This window comes from Bos grunniens, chromosome 2 (assembly GCF_055505025.1).
Source record: "Bos grunniens cultivar Pamir isolate PY7600 chromosome 2, Bosgru_T2T1.0, whole genome shotgun sequence".
Taxonomy (NCBI): domain Eukaryota; kingdom Metazoa; phylum Chordata; class Mammalia; order Artiodactyla; family Bovidae; genus Bos; species Bos grunniens.
In genome coordinates, this window is record NC_141166.1 from 9001313 (window position 1) to 9028221 (window position 26909).

The 26909-nt window shown below is 53.9% G+C and overlaps 1 protein-coding gene across 3 annotated transcripts in view; it reads right to left on the minus strand.

Annotated features, from left to right (window-relative positions):
- RUNX3 (RUNX family transcription factor 3) overlaps positions 1 to 24772 on the minus strand; it is a 64776-nt gene extending 40004 nt beyond the window's left edge. For 2 of the 3 annotated variants that reach the window (XM_086365219.1, XM_086365214.1), the window contains exons 1-2: positions 24591 to 24730; positions 24262 to 24327 (exon numbers count right to left, since the gene is read on the minus strand). In XM_086365219.1, coding sequence (XP_086221345.1) covers positions 24262 to 24319 — 58 coding nt within the window. In that variant the 5' untranslated portion in view covers positions 24320 to 24327; positions 24591 to 24730. Of the gene's footprint in view, positions 1 to 24261; positions 24351 to 24590 lie in introns of all 3 variants that reach the window. The other variant, XM_086365222.1, reaches the window with a different exon arrangement.
- Positions 24773 to 26909: the final 2137 nt, after the last annotated feature.

Here is a 26909-nt window from a genome sequence, read left to right on the forward strand (position 1 = left end):
GTCCCTCTGAAGCCAAAGCCAGTGTCTGAACCGCTCCCCGTTCTGCAGTCTTTTACATGGGCAGGGTTTTTTATTCTCCCAAAACAGAAGGGATAACTTAGGCCAGACCAGTGAAGGGACTCATGGTCATACCCAGTCAGTGGGGAGTGGGGCACTCTCTGCCAGGCTGGGTAGCAGTGCACCTGCGCCTAGACACATAGGACTTGGGGGGGGCGGGAGTCCCAGTTTTATAGCTGTTTGTTCCACTTTTAAATTTATTAGGTCTTCTAGGTGGGTCATTGCCTTAAGTCTGGCCTGGGACGTAGTGGGAGTCCTGGCCCCAGCTCTCTGTTCTAAACATCTGGAAGTCCTTCGTGACTGACCTCCTCCACTCTTTCATGCTCCAGTTTTCCTCTGCTGCCCTCATCGATTGGGGAAGCAGTTGTGCCTTGCACCTTGATAAACTCAAACCAGTCCTCCATGAATCAGAAAGTTGGCGCTGAATGGAGCCTGACTGTGGTCGTGACTTATGACCTGGCTCTAGCCCCTTATTCCTTGCTGGTATCCCCAGGCAAGTTCCTTTCCTCTCTGGGCCTCCAACAAACCCCATCAGAGAGACAAATGCATTGGCACACACTTGATCCCCAGGAGGACTGTCCATCTTCAATGTTCTAGAATTCCATGTTAATCTGCAACTGGGGGCACTGAAGTCCAGGCAAGATCAGGGACTCGTTCAAGGTTACACAGGCAGCTGGACCCAACTCTGAGGCACTGGGAGGAGTTGAGGCCTGGCTATGGAAGTTTCTATTTGTTCTTAGTCGAGGGGCATTGACTCTCTAGGTGGTTTGTGAACCCAAAGCTTTCAGACACATCCCCAGTATCTGCTAACCTCCTTCCCAGAACGAGATTTTCCTCGGGAGGTAGAGAGTTCCCCATTGTGGGAGGTATTCAAGTTGAAGTCAGGATACTGTAGTGGGAATACAAGTGTTGGATGGAACTGGAAGCTGGACCAGGTGCCAGTATCCAGCCTAGATTGGCTCATAGTAAGCACTTATTGAACAAATGAGAGAATGAAACCAAAGTTTCATTTGTGACCTGACAGTTAGTGACACAGTGCCTACCAACTCTGAGTTCTTGCCCTGGCATTTTTACCTGCTAATGTGTGACTTTGGGCCTTCTCAAGCCTCAGTCTCCTCATCTGTAAAATGGGGAGAATTGACCATCTTTTTAGGTGGCACAGTGGTAAAGAAATCGCCTGCCAGTGCAGGAGATGCAAGAGATACAGGCTTGATCCCTGGGTTGGGAAGATCCCTAGAGGAGGAAATGGCAACCTGCTCCAGTATTATTGCCTGAAAAATTCCATGGACAGATGAGCCTGGCTGGCTACAGTCCAATGTGGGTTGCAAAGAGTCAGACATGACTGAACACACACACATGACCATCTTCCATGGTTTCCCCACAAGTAAACTTTAGTAGTTCAATGGCTCACATCCTTTATTTCTGCCTTTCAGTTTATTCCAAAGTATCTACTCATAAATGGAAAATGACGTTGAAAGCAAAAAGCATATGAACAAGATGATGGTTAAAACAAAGACCAGGGGAGTGGGTGACCATGGCAGCAGGGAAGGAGAAAGAGGGATGTGATTGGGGAGGGGGTGTTGGTGGGAGCCCTAAGGTCCACTTAGTGGGGTTTTTAAAAAGATGGGTGGTAGGTTTATGGGTCTCTATCTTATTATTATAACTTAGATAATATTTTTATATACCCCGTTACTATATTATGCAGTAAAGGAAAGCAAAAGATAAAAAATATTTGAAAAGCTCGTCCTCCCTGAAACTTCTGAAAAAAGAATAGACAAAAATGCTTAAATTTGCATAGAGTTGCAGAATTGCCCGTGGTGCATCAAAATTGGGACTTGTTTACTCTTGGCAAGATCGTTGTTTCAACCAGATTGTCCTGTCCACCAGCTCACTCAGCTGAATCGTCTGGTGGACTCGAAGCCACCCTCATCATGACAACCCCACCATGCTGAGAATTTCAGTGTATCTAGCCCCTGCTAAGCACGGTCCCTACCGAGCTCATTAGACCTTACGAGTAGCCCTCCAGGTATCTGTCACTGGGCATTCTTTACAGGTGAGGGACTGAAGTGCGTTGAATAAGTCTCCTGGAGCCAGTTAGGAAGGGGTGGAGCTGGGATTTGAACCAAGGTCTGCTGCTGCTGCTAAGTTGCTTCAGTCGTGTCCGACTCTGTGCGACTCCATAGATGGCAGCCCACCAAGGCTCCCCATCCCTGGGATTCTCCAGGCAAGAACACTGGAGTGGGTTGCCATTTCCGTCTCCAATGCATGAAAGTGAAAAGTGAAAGTGAAGTTGCTCAGTCGTGTCCGACTCTAGCGACCCCATGGACTGCAGCCTACCAGGCTCCTCCGTCCATGGGATTTTCCAGGCAAAAGTACTGGAGTGGGGTGCCATTGCCTTAGGTCTATTGATGCTGAAATTGTGCATTGCTGTATGCAGCAGCCTAATCCCAGGGGCCAGGCCCCTCTTTTACAATAACTAATGCTATTCACACTTGACATATATCATATCATTTATCCTCACAGCCACCTTATGTGTTGCATGCACGAGGGCTAAGTTGCTTCAGTTGTGTCAGAGTCTGCGACCCCATGGACTGTAGCCCACTTGGCTCCTCTGTCCATGGGATTCTCCAGGCAAGAACACTGGAGTGGGTTGCCATGCTCTCCTCCAGGGGATCTTCCCGAACCAGGGATTGAACCTGGGCCTCTACGTCTTTTGCATTGGCAGGCAGATTCTTTACCACTAGCGCCACCTAGGAAGCCCACCTTGTGTGTTAGGTAACCTTATTATTACTTCCATTATACCACTAGGAAAACTGAGGCACAGAGAGGTTAATAACTGGCTCCAGTTCACACCCTGGGTGAAGGTCAGAGCTGAGCTTTTGAACCTTGGCAACCTGAGCTGCCCTGCCTGGCCTACAGAGAGCACAGACACCATGGATGCAAGACAGAGCTGTGGCCCCGATTCCACAGATGACGCCCAGGAACCAAAGGCCAGCAGGGGTAGATGAATGGGGTGATGCCAGAGCGATGCTGTGCATGCCTGCTCAGTCACTCAGTCGTGTCTGGCTCTTTGCAACCCTGTGGACTACAGCCCGCCAGGCTCCTCTGTCCATGGGATTCTCCAGGCAAGAATACTGGAATGGGTAGCCATTCCCCCCTCCAGGGGATCTTCCTGACCCAGGGATCGAACCCGTGTCTCCTGCGTCTCCAGAACTGCGGGCAGGTTGTTTACCGCCAAGCCACCTGGGAAGCCCAGAGTGACGCCAGTAACGTGTAGCGAGCAGTGTTCTGCCCCTCCTCGCCTAGCAGGCCTCTGGCCCTTGGGGCAGGGCTGAGGATAAGGGCAGCGCCGAACAGAGACTAGAGCAAGCTCATGGATTCCCACCTGGCATGTCTGGCCACAGGCTCAGACACTGGGCACTCTTTGTCATTTGCTGTTGGCGTGAATTTGTCACTGGCAAGAAGATGATGTTCATCACTTGTGACTTTTGGGGTGCCCCTGAGTGAGCTTCTGAAAGGGGATCCTAGAATGTGCTCAGAACCTGGGTGAGGCTGGGTCCTCCTCCTGCTCCATCTCCAAACTTCAGACAAACCAAGTGGGCGGGGGGGCTTGATGGTCTGAGAGTCCTTAGCTCACAGAACCTGGTCCCATCCCAGGAGCATGCTGCTGCTGCTGCTGCTAAGTCGCTTCGGTCGTGTCCGACTCTGTGCGACCCCATAGACGGCAGTCCACCAGGCTGCCCCGTCCCAGGAGCACAGGGGAGAATGTTCCTAGTCATACAGGGGAGCACTGCATTTGATGAGGGAAAGAGTGGGAAAGGAAAAGGAGAAATAAGCAAATGGATGGAGGAGGTGCTAGGTTCACTCAGTCAACAAACATTTTTTGAGCACCTACTATGTGCCGGGAGTTATTTTAGGTGCTGAGGATCCAGCAATGGACACGATGGCTTTGATTCCAGCAGGGGAGACGGGAGATAAACAAGGAGTGAATACATACACACGCCAGCAAAATTAGTATGTACGTGCTAAGTCGATTCAGTCTTGTCCGCCTCTGTGTGACCTTATGGACTGTAGCCCGCCCGGCTCCTCTGTCTATGGGATTTCTCCAGGCAAGAATACTGGAGTGGGTTGCCATGCTCTCCTCCAGGGTCTTCCCTACCCAGGGATTGAGCCCACGTCTCTTATGTCTCCTGCTTTGGCAGGTGGATTCTTTACCACCAGCGCCACCTGAGAAGCCTAATGGGTGGGTCCCTAATTCCCTAGACGGGATGGGGTGGCTGTCAGTGAAAGTCTCTTGGAAGAGGTGTCATTTGAGCCAAGACCTGAGGTTGAAGGACTCAGGATGGAGGAAGGGAGCGGGGAACATACGTGAGGGCCCACGGCGCGGCAGGACCCGCTGCTCCCATCTGCCTTCTCCTGCCTTTTCTGCACCGGGAGTGTCCGTGACTCTGAATCTTGCATCTCCCTTCTTGCTTCTCCCACAGTAGCCCTGAGAAGCACGTGCGGGGTGAATCTAAGTAGCCCAACCTGCCGCTGAAGAAACTGAGCTGGAGCTGGAGGGGCTCGTATAGGACTCCTTCAAGCCCATCCCCAGCCTGGTGCTCCTCGGGCCAGCCCCCACCATCCAGCATGTTCTAAAACCTCCAAGTCCAGGCAGGCAGTAGCCAGAGTGGAGTCCAGCCCTGGGCACAGCTCCTCAGGAGTCACAGGGCTGGAAACGTGGGCCGCTGGGCAGGGCCCAGGAGGGGTGGTGCTGGGCCCCCCAACCCCGGGCGGGGGTCCCGAGCGGAAGGCGCCCAGCCCTGATTGGAACAAGGTGCCGGGCCTGGGAGCCCAGTCGGGCTCCATTGATCTTGCCCGGTGTTCCAGCCACTGGGCGGGGCCAGCGCCGGGCAGGCTGCCGGTTTTCCCAGGTGTGGGGACACCCTGGGGGAATGGTCTCTCATGTGGTTGTGGGGTAGGCCTGCCACCCAGCACGTGGAGGAGGCCAGGGCGTTAGGGGCACGCTGGCAGTGTGTGTGTAGGGGGGTGGGCCGGAGACTTGGAATTCCACAGCTGGCCAGTGTCAGGCTCCTGGAGGCAGGGTCTCGGACTCCGGGCTCCGAGACTCCAAGAACGTCAGAATCTTTGTCATCAGGATGCACAGCTTTTGAGTGTTCACTGTGTGCCAGGCATGGTGCTGAGCACATGGTACAGTTTAACTCCTGGCATCATCCCTCTGCCCAGGAGGCTGGGTTCTATGGTGACCCCACTTTCAGGCAGGCACACTGAGGTTCAGCAGGGTTCAATAACCTGCCTAAGGTCACACTGTTATGAGGCTTTTGTCCTGGAATATAAGATCCTTAAAATCAGAGGGTCTTAAGAGTCTGGGAATCACAGCGGGTCAACACAGGAAGGAATCCCAGGTGGCGCAAGTGGTCAAGAATCTGCCCTCCAATGCAGGAGACACAGGAGATGAGGGTTTGATCCCTGGGTTGAGAAGATCCCCTGCAGGAGCAAACAGCAACCCATTCCAGTTGCCTGGGAAATCCCATGGGCAGAGGAGCCTGGTGGGGTACCGTTGATGGGGTAGCGGAGAGTCAGATGCGACTGAGGCATGCCTAGTGTTGGGAAGACCTTGAAGATCCTTAAGTCTAATTCATTGGAACCCTTTTTCCTTCTCAGCTTGCAGTACCTCGGAGGGCACTTTGGCCTTTGATATGAGTGGGTATTAGCAGAACAGGATGGTCTTGGGGGCAGGGGTTGAAGGCAGATGAGGGTGGGGAGTGGAGAGGGGCATCACTGATTCTGCCCTTCCAGTCAGCCCTGTGGGGTTCTTCATGACCACACCCACCTTCCGTCTGCCTGTCCTCGTCTGTTTCCACTCTCCCCTTCCCTCATCCCGCTCCAGCCACACTGGCCTTTTTGCTGGTCCTCAAACACACAGTTATATCCCCACCACAGTGCCCTTGCGCATGCTGTTCCCTCTGCCTGGAAAGGCTTTACATTCAGTCCACGTGGCTCAACTCCCCACCTCAGTCAGGTCCCTGACACCCCAGTGAAAGGCCTTCATGGAGCCCCAGCAGCAGGTAGATTAATGGCCCCCAAAGATGCCCTTATGCCAGCCCCTGAAACTGAATACATTACTTCATGTGGCAAAAGGAACTTTGTAGACATGGTGAAGGTTTAGGACTTTGACATTAAGATTATTCTGGATTATCTGATGGGCCCAATACAGCACAACAGTCCCTGAAAGTGGAAGAGGGAGGCAGAAGAGGGCAGTCAGCGGGAGATGTGATCTGGAAAGCTGCGGAACCAGAGACATGGTGGCATGAGAAAGACTTGGCCCAGCATTGCTGGCCGTGAAGGCAGGAAAGGGCCAGTAGTCAAGGAAAGCAGATGGCTTTTAGAAGCTGGGCAAGATGAGGAAGTGGATTCTCCTGCAGCCCCAGAAAGAGGCACAACCCTGCCAACACCTTACTCTTAGTGAAACCCATGCAGGCTTTCTGACCCCCCAGATTTGTATGATAATAAATGTCTGTTGCTTTAAACTATTGCATTGGCGGTGATTTGTTACAGCAAATCTTTTTCCATTTGGTTTCACATCCCCAGTTAGACTTGCCAGATTTAGCAAATAAAAATACAGAATACTCAGTTAAATTGAATTTCAGACAAACAAGAAACACTTTTTCAGTATAAACTTGTCCCAGCAAGTGCAATCATTCAGTGTTTATCTGAAATTCAACTGACTTGGGTATCCTGTATTTTGTCTGATAACTCTGTTGCCAGTGATTAAAAAAAGGCTTAGGGTCATACTAGGATCTCAATAAGTATCTGTTGAATGACTGAAATAAATAAATAAATGAATGAACATTAAATTTTAGCTTAAAAATCCTTTTGGCTCCCAGAGTGCATGCAGGGTATATAACAACCAATCATGAAAGCAAACAGTTTCATGACCATTCCTGTATACCAAATACCATTCAGAGTGCATTACGATTGCTAACTTAGTTCTTGCAGTAACCCGATGAGGTCATTAGCCCATTTTACAGATGAGGAAACTGAGGCCCCAGAGGTTCAGTAACTTTCTCAGTCACACAGCCTGCAGAGCCAAGCAATTCAGGGCCCTTGAATTCCCTCACAGAACATTCTAGCTTTATCTCCTGATACACTTTCCCACAGAGAGCAGATTCTTTCTCTCTAATAGTCCATGGTGCTTTGTGAGGGGTGGCTTCCCGCTTTTCTCTGACTGCAGAACCCTTGCTGATACATCAAAGCCTGGTCCTAATTCCCCTTCATTGTGAGACTGTCTCTGATGCTCTCAGGAGGACTTGTCCCCTCCTCTGAGTGAATTATAAGGACTTGCTTTTGTGTCCTTTACTCTCCCAGACTGTGGCCACCCTGAGGACAGAACTGAGTACTTTCAGCTCTTTGGCCCAGGAACTTAGAACTGAGCATTCCTCTAGTGGGCTTTCCGGAAGGATGTAAGGACCAGTGGATGACTGAATGAATGAACAAGGCAATGAGTGAACATCTCACTCTGGGCCTCAGTTTTAGAGTCTATGAAAAGGGAAGAACAGTCTCTAACCTGTAGACCCCCATCTCTGGAAGCAAAACACATTTTTTTCTAATTAGAAGGATAATACACACTCATTAAAGAAAAATTGGAAAATAATGAAATTATGTACAAGAAAATTAAAACCATCCATAATCCTGCCACCCAGAACAATTGTTAATATTTTGGTTTTCAGCCTTCTGGTATTCTCACTGTATGTATAGATTTAATTTCTTCTCTCCCTCCCTCTTTCTTTTATTTTCTAACGGTGGGAACCTATACTCCGTGTTTTGAACCTGGTTTTGAAACTCACCAACCTACAGTGTGCATTTCCCCATGTTGTTAATCCTCTCCTCACCTGCGGGGGATGTGACTGTGCTGAGTGGCAGTGGTGGGGATTAAGTATGGACAGACTCCCACCTCTGGCTGGACCACCAGGGTGCTCCCTTGTGGTCTGCCCTTTGGGGTGTTTCCAGATTTCAGTTGTGAAGACACTGCCTGGAATACCCCGGTGTGGACGCCTTGGGGGCATTCCTGGGTCCTCCCTTGGGGAACGTTCCAGGACTGGGAGGCCCACGTGGACACTGTTGTGCCCCCAACACCACCTGCCCGCTGCTCCCCAGCCCCACTCCTACCACTGGCCTTGGGAGGAAACCCTGGGGATCATTTGACCTCCTCAGAAGAATGGCCCCATCTACATCCAAGGCCTCTCTGGTTCCATCCAGGCTGAAGATACTCATGTACTCAGCCACTTGTCCATGTCATGGTCTAAGGCTCGTGTCTTCCATCTCAGACACTGGGTTCCAAATGCAGCAGCCTGAGACATCTCTGAGGGTGCTCACGGCCCCAGGCCTGCATATACATCACACGTGTTAATAATTCAGTGACTGAATTTACCACGTAGCAGGCCCTATGCATTTCTGTGCACCCCTACAACTCTCCTTAGCGGTTGGGATGACTGTCTCCCATCTTACAGATGAGATCCCTGAAAGCCTAGAACTAAGTGGTTTGTAGAAGTAACAGAGCAAGGAAACAGGGCATCTGGGGTTCAGCTCTGGTTGGCCTGACTCGGTATAAAGCTGACTCTTCTGCCCCGCCCCCCAGAGGCTGCACCCCTGTAGGCCACTGGTTCTGCCCTAGAGAGCTGTGAGCCTTGTAATCTGGGTCTGCCCCTTCTAGCTACTGTCTGATGGAAGCCAGGAGGAAGCTTTGGTCTGCAAGCTGGGTGGGCCAGGTCCTGTCCTCTGTCCCGGTACATGCGTGAACCCTCACCCTCTCCATCTGTGAAATGGGAGAGCAGGGACTCGGAGGACAGCCTCCTGGGCGTGTGGCTTCTCTGAGCCCAGCAGTGGTGATACCTCAGTGCTGAGTCAAAGGGAGACAGAACTTTGTCAGACAGGCCACGTCATCATAGGCCACCAAGCCTGGTCCTCGGGGGGTTGGAGTAGGCAAGTCTCTGTCCTAGGCCAGGCTGGGGGTACCTAACAGCCCCAGATGGAACCTCCCCCCTCCAGCCCCGGCAGATGGGAGGCTATTTTTTAACCAACCCCACAGGAAGAAGAAGCCAGAAATGAGCTTGGGGGGTGGCGGGGGGGTTAACCCAGGTCCCTGGGGACCCCTCCTATTTGCATCCTCTTCTCCCGCAGCAGCCAGGGAGCTAAGTGGACTTCACCTGAAGCTCCCTGAAGCCTTCCAGAGCTCCCAGCAGATCAGGCTGCTGGATCTGGAAGGTGCCCGCGTGGTCCCCATGTGATGGGAGGGAAACCGAAGCCCAGAGGGGTTGGGCCGGGCCTGCCTTCCTCACTGCTTCTCTGCCATGTGCTCCCACCTCCTCTGCCTCTGCCTTTCTGGGGTGACCCAGAGTGGGACCTTCCTGCATGGCCTCAGTTTCCCCACTTGTAAGGTCCCCTCCGGGCACCTCTGAAGCATCTCCCAGCTGGAGAACCTACTTCTGAGCTGGGGCCGCCACTCTGTCCCATCTGTCCTGGGTTTCCCTAAGGCCTCATCTGTCTCGAAGCATCAGCCACATGGACACGGCCCAGTGGCAGGTGTCTGGGGACTCTCCCCCCTGCCCAGGAAGAGGATGAACTTCCTGGCCCAAGAAGCGGGGACCAGCCTGGGTAGGGCAAAGCTGCTTCCCCTGCGGTCTCCCTCAGACCACACCACCAGATGTCCCCGGGTCCCCACAGTCAGGGGTTCCTGAAAAGTCGGGTGTCTGTCACAGTGGGTGCAGCCTCTGATGTGTGTTTGCCTCTGTGAGTGGGGGTGTGGGGAGCATGGGGGGTGGTGGGCACACAGCCTGGGGGCCTAACGTAGAGAGAGGGTGTCAGACTTTGGCTGCTGAACTGGGGCAGCTTGTGACGGTGGCCTGACCACACCTACAGCTCCTACCCAGAGCCCTGGGCTGGGACTGGGCTAACCTGAAGGTGGGAAGCTTGTGGGTGAGGGGGGCGCCTGAAGGGCAGGAGTACAGGTGGGGAGGGGCACAAGTGGAGGGGGGTACATGTGGGGAAGGCGTGCCCGTGGGGGATGGATCACGGGAGGCAGTGGCATCTGTGGGTGAGGTTACTTGTTGGGGAGGGGTGCATGTGGGTGAAAGCACAGCCCCAAATGCCATCAGGGCCCCAAGGAGCTGGGACCCCAGTGAATGCTTGCAGGCAGCTGACTCTGACTTACCTCCTTCTTATTGTCTATTTCAAACAATACCGTTAATAAATAACGTTAACTGTGTTAGTCGCTCGTGCTCAATCACTCAGTTGTGTCCAACTCTTTGCGACCCCGTGGACTGTAGTCCACCAGGCTCCTCTGTCCATGGGATTCTCCAGGTAAGAATACTGGAGTGGGTTGCCAGGCCCTCCTCCAGGGGATCTTCCTGACTCAGGGATCGAACATGTGTCTCCTGCATTGGCAGGCAGAGTCTTTCCCACTGAGCAACTGGGGAAGTCGCTCAGTCATGTCCAACTCTTTGCAACCCCATGGACTGTGTAGCCCACCAGGCTCCTCTGTCCATGGAATTCTCTAGGCAAGAATGCTGGAGTGGGTTGCCATTCCCTTCTCCAGAGGATCTTCCAGACCCAGGGATTGAACCCAAGTCTTCTGCATTGCAGGCAGATTCTTTACTGTCTGAACAATATTAATTGAGTGTCTTATATAACACACCCCTGTCCCTGTGATACAAGTAATATGAGTGCAATGAAAACCTTGGAGAAATACAGAAAAACCACCTAAAAAATGTTAAAGCTGGAAATCTTAGCATCAAAGTAAATACCATGCATCTTTAAGGAGGGAGGAGTTGGCAGAGCTTTTTGATATCACCTTAGTTCTCACACCCTGAGCATTTCGCTGGGGCTACGGGCAGAGCTAAGCACTTGAAATATTATCTTGGTTAATTCTCTGAAATGTTATTTTCCCTCTTGTCCAGATGAGGAAAATGTGTGAAAGGGTGGTTAAATATATCCCATGGGGAGTAAGTAGCAGAGCTAAGATTCAGACCCAGGGCTGGCTAATTTGAAAGTGCAGATCATCCCAGGGTTGGGATCCAAGGCTTGGCTCCTCTGGGAAAACTGTGTTCCCTTATTCATTCCTCCAGAGGTATTTACTGAGCCCTCCTAGGAATCCAACCTAGCTTACCACTGGGAACCTGGCTGTGAACAAGACAGGCCCTAATCGGAGCCCCACATGGTCACAGACTGAGCCCCATCCCTGACTGAGCTGTAGTCCCTCCTCGCCTCATCAGCTGGGGCCTTGTGAGCTTATCGAGGAGGGCCACAATGTGTCCAAAGGCGAGGCCAGGTGCCTGCCTCACTCGTCCCATTGTCTGCTCAGGCAGGGAGAGCCTCAGGAGCCCACCCAACGCCCCAGGCCCACTACTCTGGGCCAAGCCCCCCCAACCTGGGGCAGGGGGGAGAGAAACCCAGCTTCCATCCTGCCTCGGCTGAATGGCAAGCCTCCACTCAGAGCATGGGGCCACCCTGGAGTCTGAGCTGGCATGTACCCCCAGCAGCCCCTTTTAGCCAAGGATAAAGTTATTAGCAATGTCAGGAGGCAACTGTAGAGCAGGAAACACAAGTGTGGGGACCTTCTGAACTTGGAGCACTGTGCCATCCATGGGTGGCAGCCCATGAAGCTGGCCCCGCCTGAGGGAGGGCCCCACTCAGTCATTCAGCTTCTACCCCAGCAACAAAGCCCCTGACATGCAGGGGTGCCGGGGGGCGTGTGTGGTGTGTATCCAGCATGTGCACTCAGGAGCTGCCTTTTGTGTCCTGTGCTGTGCCCGTGGGGGACCCTGTGGCAGTGGGGAGCAGAGCCTGGCATCCAACCCCAGCTCCACCCCCTACACACGATGTGAACTTAGGCAAGTGACTTCACTTCTCTGGGCCTTACTTTCCTCCTCTGCAAAATGGGGACAAAAATACCAACAGCTTGGGGTTTCAGAGTTAGCAGTGACATCAAGTGCTGAGCCCACAATTTCAGAGGTGACTTGGGGCAAAGGAATGTTCCCCTGGACAAGCAAGGGGGTCCATGAACTGGGGTAGAAGCATGTCTGTGAGTGCTGCTCACCTCATGTGGGGGACCCAGATAGAAAATTCCAGAGGACTGCTGCAAGATGCCTAGGCAGGAGGCTTGGGGCACAGTGCCGGATCACACAGAACCTGCACAGGTGGGAGGGACTCCAGGGAGAGGAGCCCCGGGGGAGAGGCTCAGAGTGCTCTTAGGAGAGGGGCAGCAGGGTCACTCCCTGCCAAATGGGAAAGGAGCCCTTTGCTCGCGCCGTGCGTGGACCTGGGTCAGCCATCGGACTTTGGCTTGGCTCTTGGAGTGCTCTCTGAGCTCAGCTTTGGCTCAGCTTTCCCCACCTCCGGGCTCCCACGGCTCCGTGTCTCAGTTTCCCCAACTATGCACTGATGAAGGAGACAACCGCCATCCATCAAGTGCCTTCTCCGTAGACCACGCGCTGTGTTTTACAAACCTCCCCATCTGGGTTCTCAAATGACCGCTGGCCCATTTCTCAGTTGAGGAAACTGCAACCCAGTGAGGGTAATGGCTTACCAGCAAGAAAGCAGCAGAGCCGATTCTGACTGGCTAGGCTTGCACTTTCACTTTTCACTTTCATGCATTGGAGAAGACAATGGCAACCCACTCCAGTGTTCTTGCCTGGAGAATCCCAGGGACGGGGGAGCCTGGTGGGCTGCCATCTATGGGGTTGCACAGAGTCGGACATGACTGAAGTGACTTAGCAGCAGCAGCAGTGGCAGCAGTGTATACATGCCAAACTTAATCTTCCAATTCACCCCCCTGCCCCTCCTTGGTAACCTTAAGTTTGTTTTCTACATCTGTGACTTTATTTCTGCTTTGCAAATAACTTACTGTACCATTTTTCTAGATTCCACGTATGATACGATATTTATCTTTCTCTGTCTGACTTACTCTACTCTGTCTGACTTACTCTACTCTGTCTGACAATCTCTGTGCCCATTCATGTTGCTGCAAGTGGCATTATTTTGTTCCTTTTTATGAGCCCCCTTCATTTCTGCTCGGCACCCGATGACATCTGCCGAACACACGTCGAGAGATGTCCCCCTCATTTCCTGGTTTCTAGGAAATGGCAGAGATGTGAGCAGTGCCCCCCACAGAGATGAGTGAGTGGTTCCACCTCTACGGAAATCATGTCCAGTAACTTGCTTCTACTGCTCAGCTGGTCCCCTGCGTTCTCATCATCACTGTCTGATTCAGTCCCCACAGCATCCTGGCAAGGTCAGTAGCATCACTATCCCCATCTTACAGATGAGGAAATTGAGGTTCACGGAGGTTAAATGGCCACACAACCAGCAAGTGGCAGATACAGGAGGCAAACCCACAGCTTCTGATTCTAAACCCCACATTCTTTCTCGTGCACATTGATAGGAGAAATAAAAATAGATCTCACTCTTTCAGGATCGATCTTCCCTGGTGATATGCTTTTAAAAATCTAAAGCCTCCCCACCATAGCACTGAATACATTACAAACTTAAATCTTCAGCAGCTTTATTCTGCTTACAAAAAGCAGTTCATGATGGTTGGGTATAAGACTTATCAAACATTCTGAGTTGGAAAATGAAAAACTTCATAACCTCACCTCAAGAGATAATGTGGGTTGACAGTTGGGCACATAGGTTCTAGGTCTAGATGGTCCAACATGTGCTATTTAAATAAAAATAGTTAAGGTAAAATAATATTAAAAATTCAGTCCTTTATTCAGACTCATTGTGGACCTGGGCCAGCCCATTTCAAGCATTCAGTATTCACACGCAGTGAGTGGCTACAGCGTGAGGCAGTAGAGACAGAATGTTTTCATCTTCGCAGAAAGTTCTATTGAATAGCATCGCTCTAGACTCTTGCAAGACATATCCCAACATATATCATATTGATTATCAATATATTTGGTGAAGTTCCAGAATATATCATAAGTCTCTGTATGGCCTCACCTGTAAAGGGAACAACCCTCTAGAGGCAAAAAAAACAGACACAGGGGAAGAGAGTCTAGACTGAAATACACTGAATGATAGCGGTTTTCTCTGAGTGTTGAGATTACAGAATTTATTTTCACATTTCCTAGGTCCTTCAGGTGATCAACAACCTAAAATGCAGGAAGGGTGGGCATTTGGTGAATTCATATTTTCCCTAAAGTTCTTGCTGGTTCTAAAAGCTTCAAGGGATGTGCTTACATAAGACTTCATTTATTATTATTTTTTAAATTGTGGACACATGAAGAATGGAAGCCTGCACAAGTCAAAGGTATGAAGCACAAGGAGGAAAAGCAGACAGAGGTTCATTTTCAGCCCAGGGTCCCTCCTGCTCAGGGCTGTTCTAGGCTGGTCGGCTGCACAGAAATGCAAGCCAAGCAGTCACAAAGGGTCCCTTGTTTAGAAGAGCCCCCACTGGGACTTCCCACTGGGTGGTCCAGTGGTTAAGAATCTGCCTTCCAGTGCAGGGGACTCGGGTTCGATCCCTGGTCAGGGAACTAAGACCCCACATGCCTCGGGGCAACTAAGCTAGTTGTGGCCGCAACCTCTGAGCCTGCACACCACATCTGAGACCCAATGCAGCCAAAAATAAATAAATAAATATTTTTTAAAAAGAAGCAGCAGAGCCCCACTCTTGGTTTCATTCTCGGTATTTTGCCATCCGTACATTCTTAATGGTTTTCAAACAAGGGGCCCTGCATTCTCCTTTTGCACCATGTCCTGCAAAGTTGTTCCATGGGCACGGGTCCCGGGATTCTCCCCGGAATGGGTCTCGTTTTGGCTGCTCTAAACCGTCGACTTGTCCTCGTCAGACCACAGACGAGCCCATCCATGGCGCACTCTACGTGCCTGAGAACAAGTTTGCTTTAGTTACTAAGATGTGTGTCTAGAGAGTGATAAAAATAGGACTTGCAAGCGGGTGCAGGAGGGCCCCTGTGGTCTCTACTCACACACAGGAGCTCAAGGCGCACGTCTACACTGGCCTATTTCAGAGACAGCAGCCCGGTGCATCACGGGATGCTGTGCCCCACATCACCGCTTCGCTCGGATCCTGCCTGGACCCCACTGCCTTGAAGGCCATGCCCAGCCTCTAGGCTTGGCTTACCTTCCTTCTAGCGTCTTCTCCCTCCACATCGCTGCAGGACCCCCCAGGCCCTCTCATCTCTAAGCAAGCGTCTCTACAAGGTCCTTCTGCCATATCTTTGCTGATGCCATTTATTCTCCCTGGAACACCAACGATCCTCCCTTCCAAGATCTGTCTATCCCAGATCCTATCCTTTCTGGGAAGCCTGGAAGTAAGTAAGAAGGGCCTGAAGATACTCTAGTAGCACAGAAGAGAATATGGATCACCTTGCCTGGAGGAATCAGGGAGACCTCCATGGAGGTGGCAAGCTGAGACCTTAAAGAAGAGATGTCTGCCAGGTAGAAAGGAGACTTTTGTTGGGTTGGCTTGATATCAGACAGATTCTGATGTGAATTTGGGCTTTGGTGGTTACTAGCTGCGTAACTAGTTGGGTTAGTTACGTCCCTTTGCTGGGCCTCAGTTTCTTCATCTGTAAAATGGGGGTGACATTGACCGCACCTACTACATGGATTAGAGATTAACTGATTAAAATGGGAGCTCCCACAGTGCCTGGCACACAGCAAGTCATTAACAAACATGGTTCCCATCTCCCTTCCTTAGGGTCTTTCTTCTATGAAATGTTAGTTTCAGCCCATCACCTGTCAGTCTGCCTCTGTTTGTTCATCTCTGCAATGAAGGTAGTGGTGCCCGGCACACGGAGCTGTGATGAGGATTCAGCGGGGCAATGGGAACATTTACAGAGATCCCAGGAGGCTGAGATTCTATATCGATAGGAAGGGCATCAGCCAAAGAGGTGCTGGCCTTTCTCACTGGGGCATTTTCCTGAGAAAAACTCTTTCCATACATCACGGGCTCCAGGAGGGCAGGCAGTGTTGTCTGTTTGGTCCGCTCTTGAATCCTCAGTGCCCAGCACAGTGTTTGACGTGCAGATGGTACTCAGCAAATGTCCACTGAACAGCACCGGCTGGCCTACATCGCACCCAGGTCCTGGGCACTGGGCATGGGAGAATCCAGGGAAACCAGCCCTTCCCAGGGAACCCTGTTTTCAGACTGGGACCACGGTACAGGCCACTAGCATTTCCTGAGCACCTGTTATGTGTACGGCTCCGCCTGGCCCAGGGCAGACCCTCGCCCCACTGCCAGGTGGGAGAGAGCCCGGGAGGAAGGCGACAGGCAAGGGGTGTGGGGAGAGGAACAGAGACCAGGGCCGGCCGGCGGGGTCTTAGCTGGACGGGAGCAGACTAACCCCAGGCTGCAACCCCGACTGACAGGGGACCCAGTTCACCTGCTCCTAACAGGGTGGGGCTGCCCCTTCCTCTTCTTCGTTTTGAAAAACTAAAGTTCCCCCCTACTAAATTTATAAGCAATACGTGTTCAGTGTTTAAAACTTTGGAAAACCAGGCGTCCCTGGTGGCTCAGTGGTAATGAATCCTCCTGCCAATGCAGGAGACCTGGGTTCGATCCCTGATCCAGGAAGATCTCACATGTCCCAGAGCAACCAAGCCCGTACGCCACGACCATTGATCCTGTGTCCTAGAGCCCGGGAACCACAACTACTGAGCCCCCCTGCTGCAGCTACTGAAGCCCACTCGCCCTAGAACCCTTGCTCTGCAATGAGAGAAGCCACCCCAATGAGAAGCCTGCACACCACAACTAGAGAATAGCTCCTGCTTGCCTCAACTAGAGAAAGCCTACTCACAGCAACGAAGATCCAGCATGGCCAAAAATAGATAAATAAAAATTTTAAACATTTTGGAAAACCTACAACCATCAAAAGAATTAGAAATAAATGCTCCTCACTATCATTGCATCATGTAGCACAAACTACAGCATTTTTGTGTTTTCCTTCCAGTCTTTTTTCTAAGGCGGACTTGTTCCCACAGGTGGTGTCCTCCGCCCTCTGGGAGGGGACATGGCTGCTCTATAGGGGAGAACCAGGCTCAGTGCCGTGAACCCTTGCTACCTAGGACATGGGGCTCCTTGCTCCAACCATCTTGTCCCTGTTGCATCTTGCTGGCCAGAGCTGTGGGTGGGGGGCTCCCTCCATGGGGGGCAAGGAGGATGGAAGGAAAGTCCTCAGGGGGGGCACTTCTCAGGGCCATAGTGGCGTGTTTGTCTTTAGCCACAGGGCACCTGGGCGAGTTGAGTCTGAGGCAGGGGCATGACCAAAATGGACCTTCCTTCTCCTCCCCATCCCCTTTCCTTTCACCCCTTTCATTTGCGCTCCCCAAGTTTTCCTTCCCTTATGTCTTCTGCTTCCTCTACACCCAGCCATTGTTCTCCTCTTTACAAAGGTGAGCAGATCCCTGAAATTACCCTGCATTCTAAAAAAGCCCAGTGGGCAGCCCTTCACCCCAGAGGGGCCAAACGCCATGGAGGAATTTCAGTCAGATGTTCTAGAGGGGGCTAACTTCGGTCACCTCAGCAAATCATAAGTTATGGGCATCCGCCCACACGTAAGTCTGAACCTTTTGCCAAAAACACTTTTCCCAGACGCAAATGAAAACCCCAAAGAGGAACCTAAACCTTCACACGGCTGTGCCGATTGGACATGAGAGCTCAGACTCCCACCAGCAAGCGTTGTTTCAAAGAACGAGCCAGACGGTGAAGAGGAAGTAAGGGGAGAAGCTGGAACCCTCCTGAGAGTCTGTGTTGGTCCATCCATTCACTGGTCCTTTCAGCCCCCACCACTCCCTCCTCTAAGCCCAACCTGCTCCCAGGAGCACTCCCCTTGCCAGGAGGAGGGTAGGGCACTCCTGAGGCCTGGAGAGGAGAAGGGGGGGAACCCAGGAAGGCTCCCCAGAAGGGGAGGTCTTTAGACTGGGCCTTGAGAAGAGAGAGGTGGGTTTCTCACCTTCCCCATCCAGTTCAGAGTCAGACTCTTGCCCAGGAGGAACAGGAACACTAAATAGTCATAATTTCCATAATTGGGGAGATCTTGCCTCTGCGCCAAGCCCTGTATTAAGCATGCAATATACATGAGCTCATTAACCCACCCAGCATGCCTTAAAGTGGCTACCATTTGTTCTTCCCATTGTACAGATGAGAAAACTGAGTTCAGAGAGGCCACACTTTACCCGTGGCCACATAGCAAGGAAGTGGCGGGACCTGGCTGCCGCCTGGGCTTGTGACTAACTGCGTTTCATATTGGCTCTTCTCCATTCCCGTCTCTTGGAGCCATTGACAAGGGGCCTGACGGTCCTTCTTACAGGCTCCCTGCACTTTCCTCTCCAGCATTAACACCAGGGGTCAGTATTAGAGACAGAGCTGGGGGTTGAGACATGGGAATGTCGGCAAGTGGCAAGTTAGCGAACGGGTCGGCGCACAGGGCCGAGAGTTTCGAGGAGGTGGCCATGCCGAGCGAGCACTCACTATAGACCAAGTGCCATGCAGGCCTTCAGGGCAGGGTTGCCTCCTCTCTTGCAACCACTCTAGCCCCATCTTACGGAGGAGGAAACCAACTCAAAGAAATGAAGTCACGTGTTGGGTCACCCAGCTAACCTAACAGCTTCAACCTGGCCTGACTCCTGAGCTACGTGTGAGGTTGGTCCCCAAGTGGCTGGGGAAAGTCGGTGTTCCTGCTGTGTCCGGGCCTCACACAAGACCACACACCTCTCAGGACCTCAGTTTCCCCATCTATAAACCAAGGCGGAGGTGCTCTGCCTGCCAGCTCCAACGTTTCTCCTGAATTCACTCACTGTTCTTGCTTCTCGCCATGTCTCCAGGTAGGACAGTCTCGCTCCCAACCCGGCTGTGTTCCTCCAGGAGGTGCCGTTTCAAGGAGGGTGGGATGGAAGACTCGGGCTCCAAATCCACTGAGGGGGTCAAACCCTTCCTTCCCACCTCCCTCTGCCCCCCTAACTTCCAGCAGGTAAGGCAGGCTACTGGGCACCAAGGCGCGAGTGACTGACTGAGGCCCAGGCCAGCCTGGGTCTGAAGCACCCAGGAGGCCAGGGAACCCTGAGGGCCGCAGGGTCCTGAGGGATACTGCTGGCAAGAGGGGATGGGTGAGCTCAGTCTTGAAGACTGGGTGAGGTTCCTTAGCTGCCAGTGGGGCACCCCCCTGCTTGGTGGGTTTGAGGAAGGGTCTGTAGACCAGGTATCCCCAGGAGATGGCTGGAGGACCAGCATCCTTCTGCCCCACTGAACCCTGAGCCCGGACTCCAGTGTCCCTGTCGATGAAGGCATCCAGACTGGCTCCCAGGTGAGGATGGGGTGGGGTGAGTGGGGGGGTGCCACTGCCTTCCTGCTCTCAGAGCCTTCTGGAAGGTCAGGCCCTGTTGCTTGGGGGCATCCGACTCCTGGCCCCCATCTCCCCCGAGAGGCCCCCCCCGCCCCCCGAGTAGCCGAGGAGGCCTCAGCTTTGATGCGGCCACCTCCAGGCCAGGGTGTCAATGGGCTCTCTATGTGACCAGTGGGGCTGCTGGGGGCCGCCGGCCGCCGTCGTGGGCACGGGTGAGGCCTGGACACACAGTCCCACTGTGTGGGGCCGCCTCATGCCCGCCCAGACCCTGTGGCCAGTGGGGGGACTCCCAGGAATGCCCTTCCTGCCTGGGGGGTACTTTGGACAGGCAGGGTGGTCTGGGGAGACGGGCGTGTGCAGGGCGGCCTCAGGAGCCGCCGTCAAAGGGGCTCCGCAGAGGTGGCGCCAGGCAAGCGCCGGAGTGGGTGTGGGTGGCTGGCGGTCAGTCCCTTCATCTCCCGGGGCTGTGGGGGAGGGGAAGCCGCCAAGGGCACACTGCTCGGGGTGACCAACCATCGTGGGGTGCCCGGGACTCGGGAGAGTCCCCTGTTGTTTGCCCACTGCCTAGAGCTGAGCAAAGGACACAGTGAGTGACCTCTCTGGTCTGAGCAGCTGCCCCACTGGCTGGTGACCTCTGAGTCAGACTCTGCCCAGGGCCATTCTGTTCACCCCCTGCCTCTGCACAGGCCTGGCTGACACCTGAGAGGCCATTTCCCATTCCTTCCAGGTGTCTTCAGGCGCAGAGCTGCCGGTCAGCTGCCCACCGCTGTTCGGAGAACCCCAGCCAGACAGGCCCATCCTAGTCCCCTTCCAGCAGCTCATCCCTCATGGTGCCCCCCAGCCATCCCAGGAGGCGCCTGGCATCAACACATCCTTTGCTGCTTCCCCACCTTGCCCCTTGCCTGGGACATCCTTTCCCCGTTGGTCACCTCCTCAGCCTGCAAGGCCCAGCTCCAGCAGAACTGTCTGGCCAGTCGCCCTCTCTGATCCCCCAGCCCTCTTGTTCTTAGTTCCTTATAACATTTATCCCATCCCGGTGCAATTTTCAGTTCACCATCTCTTTCTACACCAGACCGTGACTTCTTCAAGGGTGGAGAGCCTGACCTAGTCACCCTTGCAGCTGAGCTCCCAGCACAAGGCCAAGCTCAGGATAATTTGAAAAATGAAAACGTTTAGCAAGCGCTTACTCTGTGCCAGGTACCCTGCTTGTTTAATTCTCTCCAGAGCCCATGAGGTTGGTGTAATCATCGCTCCAATTTTACAGATGGGGAAACAGGTACGGAGAGGTGAAGCAACTTGCCTCGGGCTATGATGCTCTGAAGGGCGGAGGCAGGGCTTGAGCCTGGAGTGTCTGATTCCAGAACCCAGCCTGAATCTCATTATCTCCTCCTTGATGAGCGTATGTGGAATTACTGAGTCGGGGAAAACCTCTACCTCCCTGCGATTCCTGCATGTGGCAGTTTAGACCCATTTCCTCCAGTTCCCTCCCTGGAGGGGCGCCCTCCCTGAGTGTCCTGGGGAGGGTGCATTTTGGGGGTGCTATGAGGGGGGCCTGCTGCAAGAGGACACCCCAGCGGGTGCAGAGATAGGCCTCGGGGGAAGATCCAGAATGAAGGTGCTGGCCCTCCAAGGGCTGTGGACAGGCCCCTGGGCATTCCCAAGCCATAGCCCCGTTTGTCCAGTGGGGACCCCAAGGCCCAGAGACTGGGCAGGACTTGTCCATAGTCATGCAGTGTGTTCTTAGGCCTCAGCTTCCCCATTTGTCAAAGAGAGGATTCATACCCCTTCTCCTCCCTGGGAGAATCCTCGGGAGAAGAGATGGGAGAAGGCGGAGAAATGCACCCCAGGAGCCCCCTTCGCCCCCTCAGTGCCTGGGATTCTGCCATCAGTCTGCCAGCTCTGTGGGGTAAGCATCGCCCTCTTCTCGTCCCCTCCTCACCCTCTAACTCAGGTGGGGATCAAACACCTCTCCACGCTCTCCCCATCCTCCCAGGTGGCTCAGTGGTAAAGAATCTGCCTGCCGCTGCAGGGGACACAGAACACCCAGGTTCGATCCCTGGGTCGGGAAGATGTCCTGGAGGAGGAAATGGCAACCCACGCCAGTATTCCTGCCTGGAGGATCCCATGGGCAGAGGAGCCTGGCCGGCACATGTGCACGCACGCCAGGCTCTCCCCAGACCTCGTCATCACAGAGAACTGAGAGGAGTTCTGGAATCCAGAACCCAAGTCGAAAAACCTCTCAGGAGGTGGTGATGTCCTGAGACCCGCTTGCTCTACCACTTCCAGCTAAGGAACTAGGCCCGTAGGCCTGAATTCAGGGCCTCCATGGACTCGGCAGGAAACACATGACGTCTTTCCTTTCACTGACCTCTAGCTAAAGTTTAGCATCTTTTTTCCACAGTGACTTTGTCGCCCGTGGAAATCGCAGACATCCTTCAGTCTCCTTAGGGCTGTCACGATTCTCCTGAAATACTGTGTATGCCCTTCCCTGTCGCATCATGGCCCTTACTGTCCCCACTGAGAGGCCCGTGGTCACGGTGTCACACACTGGCTTTTTTTATAGTTTGAAGACAGCGTTTCTATAGATCTGAGGTTTTTTTTTTTTTTTTCTTCATAGTTCTTTGTATTTTGTTTTATGCATTTAAAAATACAATTCTGAGGCGTCCATAGGCTTCCTGAGAGTCCGCAAAGGTCCCCGGCTTCCGGCAGGTTAAGCGTGGATTAGCATGGAACGAGCGCTGCAGGACCCCAGGGTTGGATCTCTCTGGGGACAGAATTGGGAAACCTCTGGAGACAAAATTTGGGAGGCAGATCCGTCTAAGTGAGTGGGAACTGTTGGGGGGGATAGAACTGGGCAAGACAGGGGGCCAGATGGTGTGGACAGGACATGGAACTTCAGGGAAAGCTTCAGACGGCAGACAGAGCACCCCACCCCACCCCCACCCTAGCTTACCAGATCACCCTCCAGGGATCAGCACGCTCTACCGGGCAGGCTCCCAGCTCTGTGCACACAGCCAGCCCAAAGCCACCAGCTGTCCCCTCCCTCTCCCTCCGGGTCACCTCTACCATCTCTCAGGAGCCCACCCTAGGTGGGTGGCCCTTTAGTCCTGGCTCCTAAATTTCCTTTGTTTTGAGCTCAACGTTTCTCCATCTTGCTCACGGAGGGAGAAGTACAGATTACAAAGACCCAGCAAATGGTTTTTATAAACTCCTATTTTCTTGCCACAGCACTGCCTTTAATTAGCTCGCAGGACTACAAAGGGAGCAGCGTTATAATAGGAGCCGCTGGAAGGAAGGAGCCCACGGCGCTCGGCTCCCAGACCCAGGGCTGTTGCTGGTCACCGGCCACAAGCAGGTTTGACAGGAGTGCCCCCACCACAGGGATGGCAGCCCCCACAAACCGCCTCTCCCCAACTCAGCCCCCCGACTGCAGCCGCACAGCCTGCCTCAGCCCCTCTCCAGGGAGGAGGGAGCGCGTCCAGCCCTCAGACAAGCCCGTGCAGAAGCCTTTGAACAATAAGCACTCAAATGTGCCTCGGTCCCTGCACAGAGCTGGCTGCCCAAGGACTGGCTTGGAGTCAGTCCACAGCGGGACAGGCAGATGGGCAGATGGGCAGATGGACAGTCAGACCGGCTACTGCATCTCAGCTGACCACCTCAGCAGAGCAAAGGCAAGGCCTGGACCCCAAACCCTGGAGTTCTGGCTTCCACTCCATCCCTCTATTCCAGAGGAGAAGTCATCCCAGTGTACAACCCCGAGGCCCTGCCCTCACACACAGGCCATTCCCAGCCTCAGGCAATCAGAATGTCACAGCCAGAGGGGCCTTCATTTGAGGCACAGAGACGTTAAGTAACTTGTCTAAGGCTGCCCAGCAGGGTAGCCACTGATCTTGGCCTCAGGGTCTCTTGACCCCTGATCCCAGGTGCCACAGCCCCATCTGGGCTCCCACTAGTGAGGGGGAAGGCAACAGGGTGTTGTCTGAGGCCCGGGCACGTCACCTCGAAGGTCCAGACAGAGGCAGGAACAGTCTCCCCCTGAGTTCTAGCCTCAATCAGAGGTTCCCAGTGGGGCATCTGGGAACTAAATCCTTTTTGAGGGACATGACTTAGACCTCTGGGTCCCTCTAGGCCATATATAGAAACAACTGATTTCTCCCCATGACCAAATCCACAGACCTTCCTGAGGCCTGCTCCCCGCACTCTGATCCAGGCTCAGGGCCACCCAGAGCTGCATGCATTCCAACAAAAGCCTGGACCCCTTTCTCCCTCTGCTTCCCTAGTCCCAGGGGTTCCTCGGAAAATGCAGAGTTAGGGGAAGGTCCTTGGGAAGGTCTCTGAGTCCACCAATGTAAGACTTGCCCACTGCCTGCTCCGCGGCTCTGGGCAGAAGCCGGCTGGGCCCCTGGGGGATGGGAGAATCTGAGTATCTCCCTGAGCACAGGTAGAGGGTCTGAGCACCCCAGAAGGGCCAGGGGCTAGGGTTTCAGGGCCCCAGAGCCCCCCGGGGGAGGCAGGAAGCCTCGTGAGGTCACAGGGACACCCCCGTGTCCTCTCCACCTCACGACCCTCGGAGCTCTGGTCTTTGAGGTCTTGAGGTCTCGTGGTATCCATGACCCTCACCACGAACGGTCCCCACCAGCTGAGGATAAAAGTTCACAAAGATGTCCCACTCCAGGAGACCACGGAGGCCACCAAGCCCAGTTCCCACCTCCGGCTTTCAGAAGCCAGCGGATTTAGGTAACCAACCCTGGGCCCTTGAAGGCAGCCAGGGCGGGCGGTGGAGGGTCGTGGTCCGGGGCCTGGCCCCAGCTCCCCACCCAAAAGGGCGCTCATTACTCACCGCGGATGAAGGTCTGCGAGTAGGTCGAGAAGGAATCGAAGATGCTGTTCGATGCCATGCCCTGCTCTGAGGAAGGCGAGGTTTCAGCCCTTCTGAGGGTTGGGTTGGGATAACTTGGTTGGCTGTTGTTTTATTTTTTCCTAGCTACTTTTGAAAATAAAGTGGGGGGGGGTTGCCTTTTGTTTGTTTTTTTTTTGTCGTTTCGTCCTTTTCACTCCCCCCCCACCCCCACCTACTGCTATGAAAAAGAAAAAAGGAAAGAACGCGAGAGTGTGTGTGTGAGCGAGAGAGGAAAAAAATCCCCAAGGAAAGTAAGTTTCTGTTTGTACCCAAGAATTTGGATTCCCGGTCCCACAGGAATGTCTCGCCACAAATTTTCAACAGAAGCGTATGCAGAGTGTATCATTAGATGGCGGGAAGGGGCCTTCGGCAGCCAGGGCAGGAGTCGCGGGGCGGTGAGAGCAGAGGCAGCCCAGCACCAGGCGCCACGGGAATGAATGAATGAGGCTCGCCCCCGTCAGAGCTCAGCTCAGTGGGTGCGAGGGCGGCCGGGGGTGGGAGGACCAGGAGCCAACCAGCTCCGGCGCAGGGCCCCCCGAAGGCGGCCGAGGGCCTGGCCTTGTGGTTCTGTGGTTGAGGGACCAGGCCTTCACGGTGTCAACCCAACCTCAGCTCACAGGATGCAAGAAGCCAGCTCGCGGCCTTGGCCCATTGGCTGGGCAGCAGTCACCTGGGCCGTGATGTCACAGCCTCTTAGAAGATCTTGTGGCTGCCTCACTCCCTTTTTAGAAAAAAAAAAAAAGAGAGAGAGAGAGAGAGAAAAAAGGGATGGCTTTTATTTGTGGGGCTGGCCTCAGCACGCGGCCCAAAAGCAGAACTGAAAGCGGCTGGGGCAGGAGTGGCTGGCTGGTGGTTTGGATCCTGTGGAAAACTCCTTTTTAATGAAGGCCAGTGTGGGCCCAGGTAGCAGGGAGCCCCAGGAGCCCGGATCCCTCCAGGCACCCCCAACCCTGGGCTGTGGGTGGCTGTCAGCCGGCCATCGTCAACCAATTCAGTCCCAGAGAGGTGTCCACGCGTGTGGCTGGGTGACACTTCGGGGAGCTTTTATGGGAGTTGGGATCAGGCACCAAGGGGGAAATACATGAAGGGGCGTCACCAGCGCTCACGCTGGAGCCCTTGGGCCTCCAGAAAGGGCTTCCTAGGGGCTTGTCAAGGGGCCTTGGGCAGAGCCTGGGGTCTGAGGGCTGCACTCAGTCATTCAAGGCCCTTTGCTCACTTTGCCCACCCGTGCATCTCTATGGGGTTCTCTGTTCCAGCCTCATGTGCCTGGACTTGCCTGCCTCTAGGCCTTTCCTCTTGCTCTCTGGTCCCCACTGCCTCCAACCCTCCCGCTCCCCCTCTGCCGGCTCCCAGTGTCCTTCGTCAGCCCCCTGAATCCTTCAACTCCCAGAGGGACTCAGAAGTAGAAAAGACATGGAGGATGATTCAACTCCACATTTCCGTGTTTTCCCAGAAGCCAGGTCAGGCTTTGGGGGGAGGGTGGAAGCTTCACCATTTCCCTGGAAAGCTCTACTACTCTCCCATTTCATGGGCCAGACCACTGAGGCCCGAGACATTGAAGTCAGCTCATGCAAGGCCACACAGTATTCTGAGTGGGATTGGAATGTCAGCTTCTGGCTCACCAGGCTGGGCCTCAGCCACAACACCCCAGGGCTCTGCAGTGTCCTCTAAGCCAAACCCCGAGGCTCCCAAGAGCCCTCTGCAGCCTGGGCGCCACCACCCGGCCTCTCCTAGGGAGCCCAAGCTTGGGCCCAGGCTCCGTCATCTCTGTAGGCTAAGACAGCGGAGAAGGGGCATCCGGGGGAAGAGGAGCTTGGCCCAGGTCCCAAGGAGACTTGCTTCTGCTCACCGCCTCCCTGGGTCACCTGGGAGTGGCGTGCCCTTGGAAATTCGCCGTCTGTGTCTCACCTGCGTCCTCCTGGAAACTCAGTCTTCTGTTCCCTAGTGGCAAGTTGCTGGGGGTGGGGGTGGGGTTCTAACTTCTCCAGGTAGGAAGCAGGTTTAAGTGAAATGTGCAGGGCTCTGAGGTCAGATTCAACTTCTAGTCCAGCTCTGCTGAACCCCAGCTGCAACGCCGTGGGGCCAAGTCACTGCCCTCCTCTGGGCCTCAGTTTCCTTTCCTGTAGAATGGGGATAACACATTTCTCGGAGGACACACAGCTAAGTGAGGACGCCGTGAAGTCTGGCTTCCTTGCCTGAGTCTGGGTGATGTAATTCGGGCTCCGTTATGAGTAAGTGCAGGAAAAGAGCCATCACGGTCACACAGGAGTATAGACTGCCCCTGCTGGAAACTCATTGGCTGGCCTGGCCTGGGCAGGGCTGGGCGGTAGGGATCGGGGTGGGTCAGCGGCACAGCCGGCCAAGGGGCCTTGGCCTCCTGGCTAAATTTGGAGTGTTTTGGAGTCTGCCATGTTGTGAAACTGATCAGAGATGAAAACAACTGGAAAGACCCCCCTTTAACAGAATGGAAACTGAGGCCCCCAGAGGGGCAGAGACGCACTCTGAACTCACCAGTGAGTCAGTGGAACCCGGGCCCCTTGCTTCCCTGCCCAGGAGCTGTTTCCACTCTGCCGCCGCCGCCTCGAGTT